Source organism: Apis laboriosa, unplaced genomic scaffold (genome assembly GCF_014066325.1).
Source record: "Apis laboriosa isolate Shangri-la unplaced genomic scaffold, ASM1406632v1 scaffold149_cov153, whole genome shotgun sequence".
In the NCBI taxonomy this organism is placed as follows: domain Eukaryota; kingdom Metazoa; phylum Arthropoda; class Insecta; order Hymenoptera; family Apidae; genus Apis; species Apis laboriosa.
Genome location: NW_025221797.1, coordinates 721,461 through 738,516, shown reverse-complemented (window position 1 = coordinate 738,516; position 17,056 = coordinate 721,461). Strand labels below are relative to the sequence as shown.

General features: G+C 36.0%; 1 protein-coding gene across 1 annotated transcript in view; it reads right to left on the bottom strand.

Moving 5' to 3' along the window:
- Positions 1–16,533, bottom strand: part of LOC122710532 (putative uncharacterized protein DDB_G0282129) — a 57,203-nt gene extending 40,670 nt beyond the window's left edge. Inside the window, exons 1-2 of the mRNA XM_043928440.1 lie at positions 16,441–16,533; positions 7,182–7,301 (exon numbers count right to left, since the gene is read on the bottom strand). Coding sequence (XP_043784375.1) covers positions 7,182–7,301; positions 16,441–16,488 — 168 coding nt within the window. The 5' untranslated portion in view covers positions 16,489–16,533. The remainder of the gene's footprint in view (positions 1–7,181; positions 7,302–16,440) is intronic.
- Between the last annotated feature and the right edge of the window lie 523 nt (positions 16,534–17,056).

Genomic DNA, 17,056 nt, shown 5'->3' with positions numbered 1-17,056 from the left:
CCATGGTTGTTTGTGAAAATATAAGTTTAATTTTTCGTTTGTTAATTTATTTTTTAAGTATTAATTATTTTTGCTTTTGTGTTATATTTGGAGGAAAGAATATTTTAATAAAAATATTATAGACATTATTATACAAATGTCTATTTATTATATTTGTAATAATATAAATGAGATGGTAGGTGAATAAATTCAAATCAGATGAAAGTTATTTAGAAAAAGATTTCTAAAAAAATAAATGGAACATATATTAATAAATATTATAATATTATATTTATATAATATAATATTTCATCACCAAACAAGTCAATGTACACCCAATTATCAACATACACAAAGGTAAACAATCTCATTCTACTACGTCAAATCCATTCGTTCCTCGTTCCTCGAATCTTAAAAACAAAAAAATCCCATCCATCCACAAATCCAGTCTCCATTCATCTTGACCCTATCACTCTTATTTCCTCGATCTCGAGCAACGTCCACGTTATTAAACAGGTGCGTGCACAATGGGGCGTGTTTCGATCGATCCTCCACCATCCAAAAGAAAACCTTCAACAATTCATGGAGGAGAGCTCGCCAACTTTCGATTTTAATGATAATAACGATAATAGAAGCAATAACGATGGCCTCTGGCTTCCCTTCCCTCCCTCCACGCGACAGAGAAGGAGAAGAAAAAGAAGGAGAAGAAGAAGAAGAAGAAGAAAAAGAAAGAAAGAAATACTCGTCGAAAGGAAGGCATCTGATCAATGGCGGCGGAAACTTCTCCTCCTCGCACTTCCGCCACAAGCTTGTATCACGGTTCTCTGCTCGAAGAGAGGAAGACAGACGAATTGAAATGACGGAGGCTGTTGCAAGGCGTGCGAGAAGAGGACAGGCAAGACAAGTAGCCTTAAATTGAAAGAGGCCAAAATTGGAATTCTCCTGCCAAAGTTGAGCGTCGTGGCCCCCGGGGGTTGTTTCGAAACCGATTGCCTTCTGGCTCTATCTCTCCTGCTCTCTCTCCCTCCCCTCTCCTCCTCCTTTCTTTGTTGGTGCGTTGGTTTCGTCGTTGGAACAGATAAATTCGTGGATGTTTATACGGAAATTACGAGGGTAACTTCCGCAGGCGAAAGAAGTTGGGAATTTGTCGGCGTGGCAAGCGAACCGATCGACTGTTGAAAATTCGATCATCTTGCCGATTGATTCTTAAGCCGGAATATGAGACGCGTCTTGGAGATGACTATGTTGAGTTTGTTGAAGAAATCGTGGAAGGGTGGATTGGAACAGGTAAGTTTGTTTTTAAAGATTTTATGATGTAATATATCTTTTAATATCCTAAGTGTATTTCTTTCTTTTATATAATTATATACTTATGAATACGTTTGCATTTATATACCAATTTAATTACATAATCTTAGTAATTTATACAATTATTTGTAGAATCATAGTTATTTGATTAATTTAATTCTCTATTTTTAAAATAGAGGAGAATATATGGTAGTGAATGATTGATAAGCTGCAATATCCTATTTGAAAGAATGTTCAGAAATTGTGAATTGGAATAATTAAGAGAATCAAAGATAATACAACACGATTTTTACGGTTCATATATCTTCTTGATGAAATTGAAAAATTTAAATATTATATTATTGTATTATTGTATATTATTATATTATTATAAATTCATTTTAATAGAGATGATGGTGCATTACCGTGGACGATACCGTTCATATATTATCTATACTACTCGTGTTCCTGATGCAAGGATCGATTTTGTTAGCTGATATGTCAGCGTGTAAGTGGAAAAAGACAGATTGAGGAGAACGATATGGAACAGTTTGAAATGTGTTTGAGCAGTGTATGATCGATGAACCAAATCTGGTTGCAAGACTTGACGTATCTAGGTATGTATGATATTTCGTGGTTGAATGAGAATTAAAATACATTCCATAAAATTTAGAGTGCATTTAAGTGATGAAATGATGGAGAAAGAAATTCTAAAGGAAAAATTTTCCTTAAAATATCTTTTTTAAAGTTTTCAAACTTAGATCTTTGATTTAAAATTAATGCAAAGTATGTCGTAACTTTTTAAATTAAGTTTTCATACTTGTTCATAGAAGAGATCATTGATAGAATTTCCTACACAAGTAATTACACAAAGAAACTATTTAAATGTATTTCCTATTGTCCATAGTTTAAATTCACTCCTTAAATCGCATCTAAATTCGAACGAATTTTGTATAGAATTTTCATTCTATTATCTGAAAATGAATAAGAGTAGGAATTTCAGAGAAATAACGAAGTTTCCTTTTTTTTTCTTCTTTTGCAATTTTGTATTTAACTCGAGAATACTTGAGCAACGATGAAATAAAGGGAGCATTATAAAAATCGTTTTAATTTTGTATTACTACGTAATTAGCACAATTTCCCAGAAGATAGAGAGGATAAGATGCTCGATTATCGGGCTTGTGATGAATATCGAAATTTACAGATTATGAAGCAAACGATTATGCGAATCAAGATTGATGAGCGAACTTTAATCAACGTATTATTACAGTGGAAACTTGCAGAGTTTAATAACACAATAAAGCGAATGAATGATATAAAGGGAAACAAATTTATTTTATTTGCAGGGAATAAAAAATTTCAAAGAAAGTAAATATACATTATTTAAAATATGCAAGTAATTTGAATAAATTAATATGACGTAATAAAATGAAAATAAATTTGAAGCAACGTAAATATCTTTATTATTCTTAATTATTAATGTTATTAAAAATAAAGATAACAAATAATATGAACAGATATATTTACTCGAAGATAAAAATGTTTGCAAAGAAATTACAAACTGTTTGAAAAATAAATTGATTTGTTGTATTAAATAATTTATTCCAAATTGGAATATAAAAATACAAAATAATAGAAACAACAAAAACAAATTTTTCACGTGAGAACATTAATAATTAAGAATTGTGAAATTCAAAATCAATGAAACATTTTCAGAAATAACACAACAGATAAATTACGTTGACTAATTGAACGATCATTGAACATCAAAAATAAAATCAAATTAAAAGAAAAAATATTAAAATGATACATCTTTAAAATACATTACTGAATTAACAATATTACCTATGATAATATTACAGATTAAATAAAATAGAAATTTGCAAAATTTGTTAAGTTAAATAGGCCCAATTTTGTTATGACGTGTAACACGTTAAATCCCTTCGAATTTTAAACATCATTATCTCGGACAGCATTAGACCACAGTTAGCACGAATAACTACGTTAACAGTCCGCCAATAATCCCATCGGTTTATCGGACTTTAATCCGATTATACGACCGTCGTATTATAATTGACCGCGATTATTATCCAGCCCATAATCTCGCTTTCGCGCGCGTGATTCTCGACATGTAGGTATCATTTTGCTATTACTATATATGCACGAAATAAACGAAATCTGATCAATGAATCTTTGAACCATTGATAATTAAATTCATAAAGAATTAAAGTTTGAGTGATACGTGATACAAAAGTTAGAAACAATAAATGGTCTTTTCTAGAAAAAAATTCGATTTCATTCGAGCTGAATAAAAATCGAGGGGTACACAACCTTGAAAAGTTCCGTGATCTCGCATAATGTCGCGTGAATTTCGCTGTCGAAGGAGCTTAGCCTGCAAAGTTTAACGCTTTGGAAACATATCCGATAGTCTCTTCTAAAATCTATCGAGGTATCCAGTAATAGAGAATCTATCTTATCTAGTAAAAACGAAATGAGAAAGATATTTGAAATTCGAGAAAAGAATTATTCTAAATCGATGTGTTAATTGATTTAGTTTTGATTAATAGTTGAGAATAATAAAAATTATTGTAGAGAAATATTACGTGTAATAATTAAATATGTTTAAATTAAAATAATGTTTAAATTAAATGTGCAAAGAATGTGAATTTAATTTACTTTCTTAATAAACTCTATTAATAATAAAATTTAGCATTATATATCTCGTTTCTACGTATATATTTAAAAAATATTTCAACAAATAATATATATGTCAATTAAAGCAGTCTGAAGATCCAATCTACGAGGGTAGTCAGACTGCCATAAATAACAGTACCAATAACGAGAGGTGAGGGCAACGTTGGCGACAGTGTTTATTACCTTGGGAAAGAATCTATGGTGTGATAGATCTTTCCTATAACGTTTAATAGTATTTCATACGAGATATTGTTAAATTCTCAAAAAATTAAAAATAATTCTCTTAGATTTGAACGGTGATTCATTAGATTTATATAAAAACGAAACAAGAATTTAATCATATTAGGGAAAAAAAAAGAATGACCATCAAATGGAATAAAAAACTTCTTCTCTTTCAATTTCAATAAATATAAAAAATCATACAAGATTTTCTCCTCTCAGAAACACCAACTTCTCGATCGACTTACCAAAACTACCCTTCATCCACCGGTTAAACATCCTCTGAAACTAAAGTACTTAGGAAACCATAAATCCCCTTTTCACTTTCACGATAAATAAACATTGCTTTAGCATAGAAATAAAACAATAATTACATTCTTAAAAAGAAAAAGAATAATCACCAAATAAAAATTCTCTTACACATCTTACAATCGATCGTTACATCATCAAACAACTACCCTTCATCAAATTCATCAAATTGCATATAAATAAATGTTAATATAAAAATAAAGTAAGAATTATTTAAAAAAAAAAAATAATCAAAAAAAAAATTCTCTCTCTCTCTCTCTCTCTCTCTCTTTCTCTCTCTCTCTCTTTCTCTCTCAAGCAATAGATATTAAAAGAATCACGTAAAATTTCTTTTTTCTCAAATCCAAAGCATCGATCGTGGCAAGATCACTCTTCATCCACCGGTTAAACATCCTCTGAAACCTCTGAAAGATAGAGTGTTTAGGAAACCATAAATCCCCGTTTCACTTTCGCCACCACGCGACCGCGAAATTTCCATCGCTAGGAAACAAGGAGGCGTCGGCTCGAACTTTCCTCGCGCGGCAGGGCTCTTTGTTAAAGTGATAAATGCGACCTACAGCCCGACCTCACGCATAAAATAAAGCGCTAAAGTATTAAGTAGGGCTTACGAGAGGAGCGGGAGAGTCGTAACGATTCACCCTCTTGAATCAAGTGGCACCCGGTTTCCTCTCTTTGTCGCCCTCCACCTCCACCCTCCACGAACCACCCCCTCCCCCCTTTGACACCACAGTTGCGACGAGCACTTTCGTTTTCGAGGGACGTGGCGACACAACGAAGGAAAACTTTTCTTCTTCTCGTCGCGAGCAGGTGTCCCCACCTCTTTGTCTCCTCTCCGTTTTCGATCTCCCTCTTCTTTACGACTCTTCTTCCTTACTCGTGACAATAACTTTTTGTCGCCTAGCGAATGATGCTTGCAATTTGTTGATGACTGCAGGGTGCAGATGAATTGTGAACATTGGTTTGGTTCGAATTCTAATTCTTGATTTTTATTCCATTTTATATTTTTATATCACGTTATTATTATATCATGTGGTTTTGTGTATTACACAATGAGTAGATAGTAAAAATTATATGATAATTTTTTTGGAATATTGTTCGAGAAAGAGCATAATTTAATTTGTTAAGGATTTTTATCGCGCTTTTTTGGGACGACAGTTCTGTCAATTCTCATTAATTCGTAAAACAAAAATTCATTTCGAATTCATTGTTAATTACAAATAACCTCCAATAACCAAATAATATTAAACACACTCTTAAATTCCACGTAATCAAAAAAAGAAAAAATAAGTACTCATTAAAATTAATCGTAAAACTGTTTCCCCAGATACTCAAATTCCATTTAATCGGAAAATATTCCAAGGATCTCCGCATCAACAATTTTACTCGCATCCAATATTCAACGTGGGAACCTGGTTTCCGCGACAAAGCGAGCCGAGATTCCGTGTCACGTGCAGGATGGCGTCGGTAAACGCGGTAAACGCGACGTCCTTTCGAGGACACCGGGGAGCACAGTCAAGGTAAGCGGTATTTCGACTGCAGAGAAACATTTAGGCGCTCCGCTCCGGGCAATCCTGAGCACCAGAAGCTGAGTGGTGGAACAATTATAAGCACCGCCGGAAGTCACCTCCATCTCTCTTTTCACCCTGCTCGCACGATTCCCTTCGTCCTTCCGTTCGTTCGTTCGTTCGTTCGTTCGACCTTCTTCCACCCCTTTTGCACGCTGCCAGTCCACCCTCCATCGTGCCCAGCGGGTATTTTGTCACCATCGTAATTATATTTCTCCCTTCAACCGATTCTTCGACCGCCGGCGACGAGAAAATATCAATACTGTTGGTTATTCGTAGAGCGTTATCCTACGAGTGGATCGATGCTGAAGACGACGCTTCGAATCGATGATGAAGTGGATTTTCATTGAGAGTTGAATTAATTTAAATACTCGATTATTGAAAAATTTCAGATTCTTTTTTTTTATTATTAAAATTGACGAATGTATATTAACGAGATTTGGAGAATCAGAGTTTTTTTAAAGATTCTTCTTGCAGCTTATCTTTGATAAGATAAGATTCTCGTTTGTTGATTATAACTATATATTCGTATCAATTCTGTGCTCAAAGGGAGGAAGCCGTGGTTGAGTGATAAGATCGATTTGATCGAAATTTTAAACAATTGATTTTGTTATTTTGTTTAGAAAGATATTTATAAATCATGATCAAAGCCATTATTGAATATTATTGATAAAAAAAGAAAGAAGCGAAGATATAAAATTAATGGTATACGAGACGGTAAATAATATTTCGTTGCTCAAAATCCTTGTGTATATTTTTTCATTTGATAGAAATACCTCGTATCTTTCCGATTTGGAACGAGCGTACAAATATTGATATCCTTTATCGATGAAAAACAAGCGACGATAAACGAAATATGATACGGGTGATACGATTAACGAACAATGCACGTTTATTGAATCGAGAGAATCCGAATAAAATCTGATTGAATACCAATACATGGTTGTAAACGGTACGTACGTAGCAAGTGGTAAAATTTCCATTTTATAATTATATTTTAATTGTACCATATTCGCATTATGTTTGGAAAACGAAATTCGTTCCTCGCGATCGCGAAATTCTCACGAAAAATATTGATAAGGTGATTTTAATCTCAAATATTTATTTTGAAATTTAATTAATACTCACGTTCTCTACGGTAGGACTTGGAAGCGCCCACTGGACCGTAGAAGTTGCAGCCGCAGCACTTGCAGGACGTCTTTTATTAACAAAATCGACCGGTAGACTGTAGTCGTCGCACAGGGACACCTGAAAATTATGAATTTCGTCAATACATTTGATAATAATTTAAAATAGAAGATGAAACAAATCTCTTTTATAAATGAATAATGGGAAAAAATAATAACCCCATTTGGAATATTTTCACGCTCACATTACTTAAAAGAACACATTCAACGAAATATACAATAGATAATTTACTTCGTTATAATAATCTGACGAATTATTATCCTATATTTTACAAAAATGCAAGGACAATTTCATAATTCCAAAAAACATTTACAGTTCCCATGAACGGCCGCGAGCAAAGAGTTATTCCCCTTAAAATCAATTAGCCAAGCCATCATACTTAATACACGGCACGCAGTCACCGGTGAACTCCGCCCGGGAATAAAAATATTGCCGGGTCGGTCATTAAGGGGACATTTCCGAATTAATTCGGATAATCGTCGGGACGGGCTTCGCTATGCACGCAGGAAGCCCCTCGTTCGCAACAATTTCCCTCGCTCGCTTCGAAAGAAAGGGGAAAGGGTAAAAAAAAAAAAAAAAAAAAAAAACGAAAAAGAAAAAAATTACCGGAGCAGCACGTTGTTAATCCCCTCACAACGTCCAGAGCTACGCGACTCCCTCCCAAGGTATACCACCTTCTCGCCATACCTCGGTAAAAATCTCGAATGGAAGGGGTGTAAAAAATATCAAGAAAAGAAAAAAAATCGCAAGAATAAAGAATCGGGATAAATAACTATATATATATATATATATATAGTTATATATATATACACGCTGTAGGGGGTGGAGGGTCAATGGCGTGGCGAGAGTGGCGCGAGAATTTCTGCCACTCGACAAATCGTGCGGGATAAGCGCATCCCTCCCTCCCTCCCTCCCTAACCCGGCCCTAAGTCCCAATCGTCGAGGACCGGGCCGGCTCATCAACGATATTTACTGTCTGCCACGAGGATCGATCTATCGATGGGTCGCAACTGCCGCTGCACACGGTGCCACCCTCGCCTCCTCCTCCGCTCTCCTCTTCGAAACGAAAGCCGTGGTGGCCAACGGACCACCGCCTACGTCTGTGCATGCATATAAATCGAGACAATCGCGGATCCCCGGGGGCGGCTTATCGCGCTGGAGTTGAGCCGCGGAGGGGTGGACGAAGCGAGCGCCCCCGGGGAGACCGGGCCACCCAACGTGTCGAGGGTTGGAAGGAGACGGGGAGTGACACGGAGGATAGGGACCCCGGAGGGTTGGAGCGTGTATGGAAGGGGGGGGGGGTGTTCCAGAGCGGAGACCCTACATGCAAATGGTGCGCATTTATCGTGAGCAAAGAGCGGCGTATGAATATGTGAAGTGGGAAATGAAACAAAACGAGAGAAAGAGAAAGAGAGAGAAATATTGGGGGTGGAGTAAGATCGGGTGCTGGGTTGAACGAAAACGGAAATGGACGGGACAGAGGGTGGTATCTGGCGTCGTTTCGGGGGAAGTATGATCGGAAGGGTGAAGAAGACACGAACGGAAAAGTCGAGAGGCGTTTAATGATCGACGATCGTCGATTGCTTCGCGAGCAAGTTGGGTAAGGGATTTATTTTCGAGTGTTTTTCTTTTTTTTTTTTTGTTCCGCCTCTCTCTCGCAGATTTTTGCAGATATGTTTTCGAGGGAGAATCGAATGCTGGGATAGAGATTTTTCGTAGAGACGTTTTGTGAGTTATTATTAGAGCGATTTGAAAATGATAAAGATATTTGAAACGGATGAATTAAAATATATATCTTTATTTGAAATAATATTTTTAATGTGCACTGTTGTGAAACAAGTATTTATATGAAAAAAAAAGGTAATATTATTTGATCATTTGAAATCTCATAGAAATATTTTCCTTATTAGATAAATTGATAAAATTTTGATACAAATTAAATATTTTCTCTTATTCTAATTTATTAATTCTAATCTTTTTTTTTTTAACTAAAAATTAAATTCTTTTCTAAAGAATTATACAATCGTATTAATTTTCCCCTAGAATTATGCATCCCCACAATATGCATCCTTTTTAAATCTCAAAATTGATGGTAAATGGTGTATATACTGTTTTAAACTTGGCCGGCTTCGGAGTTAAGTATCAACCTCCCTATACGGAACAGAAACACTTCCCTTTCTACAGAGGAAGCCAAATAGACGAACTAGGCCGACTGACCATCATGGTATCATGGTATGGGGATTGGAATCTGGAGAAAACCGCCAAATAGCCTGCAGTCAAAGGGTACCGTTTCAAATTATCGCTGTTTGGGAAGACGGTGGCGTGGCAAGATACATCGCGCCATCTCTCCTTGCAATATTCACCAGGGAGAAGTTTACTCTCTCTCCAACGTTTCCGGATTCCATTTTCATATTTTACTTTCCCCCTTACCGTTTATCCGAGATACGAATTTATCTTCTTCCATCTCGATTTCTCGTGTTTTCTTAACTTGATAAACATTTAACTTTTATCAATAGATCACGAAATTACATCATCACTGACATTTAGAAGCATTTAATACGACATCTCTCGAAAAAGAATAACCTTTGCGTATCGTTATCGTTGAATCAAAGAAAATTACCTCGATCATCAAAGTAAAAAGAAAAAAATAAAAATAAAAATAAACAAATTACTCGACAACCTACCACGTTTTATGATCCATTCAAAGCCCAACAAAGAAGCAAAAAAGGAGAAAAGGTAAAATCGGCTCCCTCTTCAAAGTTCTGCTCCCTTTACTGTACGAGCCAATATACGAGTGTTAATTCCGTTCATCGAGAGAAAAAAAAGAAAGAGAAAGAGAGAGAGAGAGAGAGAAGACGCGCGTGCGAGGGTAAAATCGCGATCCCCCTCGAGGGCCTTTTTCGTACGGATCCCTCGCTCAGATTTTCGTCGAAGGAAATACCGTGGTGCTGACTTGTTCGACGTCGCATTCCGCCTAGCCGAGATTAAGCGGGAATATTTAGCAAATGTTTCGTATAAATCAAAGCGGCGCAATATGTTTCGAGTTCGGAGCGAGGCTATGTAAATTCATGGTAATATCGGCTGGCCACCCCGCGGAGAGCGAAGAGTTTCGATTCGGGGAAGGGGAGCGAGGGTGGACTGAGAGTTAAACGAACCGGGAACCGAGGAGGATTCGATAAAGATGTAAGTATAGGATATTTATTTTCAATGTTATGAAACGAAAAAAATGTTATGATTCGAAAATGAGGAGATTTTGAATTCGTGAAACGTTCTTTGAATTTATAAGATTATTACAAGATGTGGAAATTATTGTAGATAGATTGTTTTTTGGAGAAAACTTTCTTATGAAATTATTATCTCCTGTTACATTGGAAGATGACTTCTCTTATGATTTAACAATTAATAATATTAGTGGCTCGAAATGTGTTAGAAATTGATTAGAAAATCGACAAGTTGCTATGAATAAGAAAAGTGATCTGTTTAACAAAATTAATTTAAAATCTATTCTACTTTAATTGAATCGAGAACCAAAGAAACTAATATGCTCCTAATAAATAGTTATATCTTTATATTATTACAAATAAAGAAAGTTTAAAATAATTTGACCAATAATAATATAATACACATAATAATTTTTATAAGATTATTTTAAAAAAAATTTACCATTCATATCTCATTTCAGTGAATTAATAAGAAGCAATATAGAATAGAAGCAAAATATTACATTACAATGATACATACAATTGTAATAACACAGAAGAAGAGATGATAAAATGGATTGATGGAATAGTTTTTAGAAAGTTTTGGTTAGAAAGAGAGGGACAAAGGTGAAAGGAGACCGAGAGAAAGAGCACAGCCTAAAGAGGGTAGCAAGCGCGTATTTCATGAACCCCTAAAGCAGCCCTAAGCATTGCTGCAACCGCCACAATCCCATTCATTCTCTTTATGGGCTCCCAAGTATTCGGGAGCGGGCTTGAATAAATCGGAAATTTGCCCCCGGGAAACGGGCCACCCCCGCACCATTTGCCTACGACTTTCGAACTGGTCACTCGCGTTTACCCCGCCCCTGCTACACACGAATCGTCGAACGATATGACTTATCGTTGTGCACGTTGTGTATGAGCGGTAATTTTCGTTCGAATTGGTGATAGTAGATTAGCTGGAACAACTATTTTCGCTTCTCTACGATCGATGCGAGATTATCGCTCTTTGTGCATCATTATTGCTCCGAAATTTTATTCAAATACTACAATATATCTTTTCATTGAATATTATGAACGAATTTAAATAAAAATACAAATGATTATATATAATACAAATAATTGAGAAGTTGCAGTTCGAAGTAAAGCACACTCATAAAAGAATCAGAAGATAAGATATCAAAATCTATTATAAAATAATCTGAATGGATTACAAGTTAATTTTTTTGCATAAAACGCGCGATAGAAAATATTGAACAAATTATAATAAATAAATGATTTATTATACATTATGAATTTTAAATAATATTGTAAACGAATAAATTTTAAATTTTACAATATACAATTATATATATTAAATATTTTAAATCGATGCAGTTTAAAAAATGTATATTCTAATACGTAATAACATCTAAGATAGAAAAATGTATGAACATCGAACATAGTCAAACTGTGGGGATTGTGGAGCGTAATTAATATTTCAAACATAAATCACGCGAAATAATCCAAGAGTTCGAAACTATGATAAAGCGAGGGAAGGGATGATTCCATTCCTCTATCTAACTATGCGGAGAACGTGTTCCATGAGACGGTGAAATGCTCTAAGCTATTTACCGGGCTAAATGTCGCTAGACAGAAGCTATAAAACATTCTGCTAAACCTGCAACCATAATTCTTCAGCGTCAGACTGTTTTTCCATTTTGTTTTTTTTTTTTTTTTTTTTTTTACATATTGCAATTTATGATGTTTTTAATTCATTCGAGATGAAAGAATTTTCTTTTTACAATAGAGATGTAAGAATACGATTAACGACAAGAAAATTTGGAAATTAAAAAAGGGTGAGTGTAATTTTTGAATATTTAATTATTACAGACTGTGATTAACAGATATGAGTGATGCTTTTGTCAAGAGATTTTTATGACATACTATGCAACAATTTCCTAACAATTCTAATTATTAAGGATATTAATTTTTCAGTTTTTAATTACGATAAAACGTGTGTGAAAAGATTATAATAGATAACGTGTCAATATGTTTAATCGGAGACTTTAGAAACAGACGAATTACGCAAACAGATCGATCGCGATGACACAATTAACCCCTAACTTGGAAGGGTTGAAACTTGAATAGCTAAGGGTCTTGATGGTGAAACCTGCACAGAATCCCTAAATGCTCGTTAGTAAACTGTAAATTTAGCAGCTCATGGGCTAATTTGCATTTGAATCGAGGTACGTAAACCGTGCGGTGGAAAAGTATTCGTTATGTGACCGTAATGTTAAGTTCTTTTCCCATGGATATATTGATTTCTGCATTCTCTGGTAACTCATTTAATCATCACACCTTGAAATAACGATATGAATATTCATTACTTATCATCATATTCATCAACATTATTCATCTCTCTCATTTTCCTTCGATAATTAACATCCAAACTCAGGATAATCAATCATAACTCATACAAATATCTCCACTTATTTTCCAACACAAATTCATTATGAAATTTACGTATGCAAGAAACCTTTATCAAAGAAACTCTTCCAACTACTCTTACCACCAATTACTACCACCAAAAAAGACCAAAGAAACGATTCTTACCCTTTTTCCACGCGCAACGTTCCCTAACGAATCCTGTCGCGAGCGAAACGAGAAATAAGGAGCTAGGAGAACGAAGCTAATAGTGATCGATGACGAGTGAAAGGTCCCAAATTCGAAATCTCTCTCTCGGAAGATGTTCATCTCGCGAGCGTGGATATATCGCCCTCGAGACGGTACAAGGTAAACGCGTTAAAGTTTCACGAGATGAAGGGCCAGTTGCCAGACAGCCGAGGCCGAACTTACCCTACCAGCTATTCAACATCGTTTTAGCAGAACCACGTGACCACCCTTCAATTCGATTCGCTGAATCGAGAGTCGCCTTCGACTCGTTTTTCTTCGTTCGTTCTGCGTTATATTAGTTGGCCCCGTGGGTAACGTTTCACCGAGACCAGAAGAGTTGAAAAATTATCCCCGATCGCTTTTAACCCCTGTGACAGAGATGGAGTTATAATAGCCTCGAAACCGTGGCGCGTAAAGTGTGGGTGATAATGTATGGGGGAAGAAGAAGGATGACTATATATGAATTTAAGTTTATCTTCTTTCCTTCCCGGAGTTACGCGTTTCATCGAGTTACGTGAAATAATGTTCTTCAAAATTGAGATGACTGTACGAGTTTGGGGTTTATGAGTTTCAATTGAGTTTTATGAGTTTATGAGTTTCAATTGAGTTTTTTTTTTTTTCCTTGACAGGTTTATCGAGCGAGGAGGATGTAATATTCTTTAAAATTGAAATAATGTCAAATTTTCACAAGTTTGTTGAAAGTAATAGTTTGTAAGATTTATTTCGTTTATCTTAAACTTTTTTTTAGTGGTTTAAGGTTTCGAAACTTCTTTGAAAACTTCTTTTATATCCTTCCAAAACATTTTGCTTTTTTTTTATTTATATTTTAGTACTCTAGCTTAAATTCGCTCTATCACCTGAAACTTTCAACGTTTTCGCGTTAATGGATTTAAGAACTTGTTCAAAATGAATTAACAATTACGAATTTGTTTCTAATCGAATCTGTGTCATCATAGTAACTATTTTCTCTATTCCTAAATATAACTAAAGATCCCTAAATTGATATATACGTACCAAAAATCATCCTCCAGCATTTCTTCCACCAATAATCAAGGAAACACTTCAAAAAAAAACAAACACGAGTTAATCGAAACGGAACTAAAGTCAATCCAAGATGGAATCGAAATACCATCGAACACAGATAGAAGGGGAAAGAAGAAGTAAAAGAAATAGCAGAAGAAGCTAAGAAATTCCATGATTTCACGAAAGCGCGGCCCCTTCGTCTTCATTTAAACGGATTCGCGTGTCCCTCGGTCCTTTTGGTCCTTCCAATCGGACAGAAATGTGCCACCGAAGGACCACCACAGACCTTTTTGTCGCGTCTCGAACCAGGGGTCACCGAGGGGTCTCTTCAAAGAGAGAAACTCGCCTCTCAAAGTCTCTACGGGAAGAGAGACTCCAGCAGCCTCCTGTAGAACGAGTGGAAACGGGTCTATGCAATAAGAAGCTGGACTAGGGGTTGTCGGAACGGCCTCTAATCGGCCGCTATCTTTAGATCCAACCGTCTTTCTTGCGATGGTCTCCTTCTCTTCTCTTCGCCGGCGTCTCAGACCCCTCCCCGACAAAGGTTCTTTAACGAGTCCCTCCATCCTCGAGGAGATGAAAGAACGCTCGTGAATATTGCGCCTCTATTTAATCACCAGCAATTTCGCCCATTGTACTATGGCAAATAGGTTTTCGGATGATGTATAACCGTGCTCTTTGCTCTTCTTGTTTTGGAGTTTGATTGTAAATGAATGTTTTGCGTGATTTGTTTTGGTGAAAGCATAATGTTAATTATAATATGTTATAAGATGAACAAGACGTTGGAGCAACATGGTGATCTTGAATAATATAGATGTACATTTATTGCAATTGATTTTTATATAGTTTATTATCTTTCTATTGTTTGATGTAAGATACATACATTCGATGAAGTTTAACTTTATTGGTTATTCGTTCTTTTCTCGAGTAATAATATATACATTCCTTTGTCTAATTTATTTACAATGTACTTCCATTTGTAAATCGTTCCATCGTCCCTTGATAATTTTATAATTTTGAAAGTTTGTCGATCAATAATAACTATTAAACATTAAATTCTCTCTCATCGTCTTTTCCGCTCCAAAAGTCTTCGAAACTTTCGAAACAAAGTCAGCCAAGAATAGCCAAGCACTCTTCAACCACCACATTTCCAAAGGGATGAAGAACCATCGAAAGGACACGACGCTCAATTATACGAATGTTAGGACCTAACCTCTAGGCCCCTAAGATCTTGAGAAACTTGGGCAGAATGATCCCCGAGCATTGCGTGTCGTCCGTTGAAGTGTGTCTCCATCCATCGGGTTGGACTTCCAACTCCAGGTGGACGAATTACAGGGGGATCGTTAAAGTTGGCGAGGCTTAAGCTTCCCCCCACCCCTTCGAAACGTCCCTACCAGGTAAAAGTTTAAACGCTCCTCCAAATGGAATACACGAATTCCCAACGATGAATACGTGGGATGGAGTGTGGAGATTGCTCTCGACGCCTGGCTGGGGGAAATAATTAACTTTTTCCAACCGGGAAGAACCGCGTTGTACGAATATGAATTTTTTGGCCAAACTTCCGTTTGCTTTTTGGTCGAGGGGAACGAGCAATGTAACCATCCGTTGTATTGGTAAGCATTGCAATTCGAGACTGGGTTAAAGATCTTGTGGATGAATTTAATTTTGCGTACTTTCATTGGAATTAATTTAAAAAGATAAGATGGAAGATTTGCGAGAATATTAAAAAAAGTATCATCCACGTATTTTAATTTTCTTAGATTTATAAAATTAATAATAATTTATTATTATGGATAAAAATTCATCAAACTCAAACACTTCCAAACTCCTTCATATTTATATAATTTATTTAAATTAATTTCCACACTCTCCAATTGATATATTTCTAAAATTCTAAATTTTATTCTAAATTTCTTATAATAATTATCTTCAACTTTCATGATTAAGTCTCTAATTCGATTAATTCGCTTTGCATCCGATTTTTACACGAGCGTTCCCCTTTATACAATATCATCCAAGATGGAATAACGCTGATGTTAAAAAATCCCCTTCAGGACGAGACATTTCACACTTAGATGTTTAACCAACGAGAGCGTCTATTACCTTCGATGGTTTCTCGCTATAATCTGAGCAGCGAGGAGCGAGGAACGTTGCTGTCCGCGAGGAAGGGTTGAACCGTGGCGTTGCAACCCCTGCAGCTCCCACCCACACGACGACTCGCATCCATCCCGTGAGCGTGTAGATACTCATAGAAACGGGCGTGATTGTTCCACCGGTTTCTCTATTGGGATAAACGTCGACCCCTCCTTATCACCCCTTACCCTATGATGGAAAGGGTCCTTCCACAGTCGCTGGAACGGAACCCCCATCGCCTAAGGGGCTGCTAATTGATTTTAGAAGTTCCTCCTTCGGGCCGCCCTACCCTCCCTCCGCTTCCCTCTTGTATACCGAAGGCTGAATTTTCGAAGGAAGACATCCACGCTTCCTATCGTGGCCACCGTCTAAGAGTCTTGCCTCCTAAGTCGTCTTAGAGCGGCAGTATTTCTCAACTCGTGAGTCATCACACTTTTTAACAATTTGTTTGATTATTTGCGCAATAAGCGTTGAACGTTTGTATTGAAAACGTTGGAGGAAGGATGAAGTGAATAGGAAAGTTTTTTAAACTGTAATATTTATATTGTATACCAATTTTTGTGATTTCGTGGGATGTATCGATGCATTGAGAATTTTTGTAAGATGGAGAATGGAAATGCTTTCGATATACTTATATGGGAATAAAGAATGCACAAAAATTATTGAAATTATATACTTTTTTATGTATAATTGTGAGAGGATTATTTCAAAAAATATTGGGAGACACTGTCTTAAAGATCTCTGGCCGTACAACGTTCACCCTTGTTTCTCGTTAAACGGAGCTCGATGGGAGCTTTCCCTTCA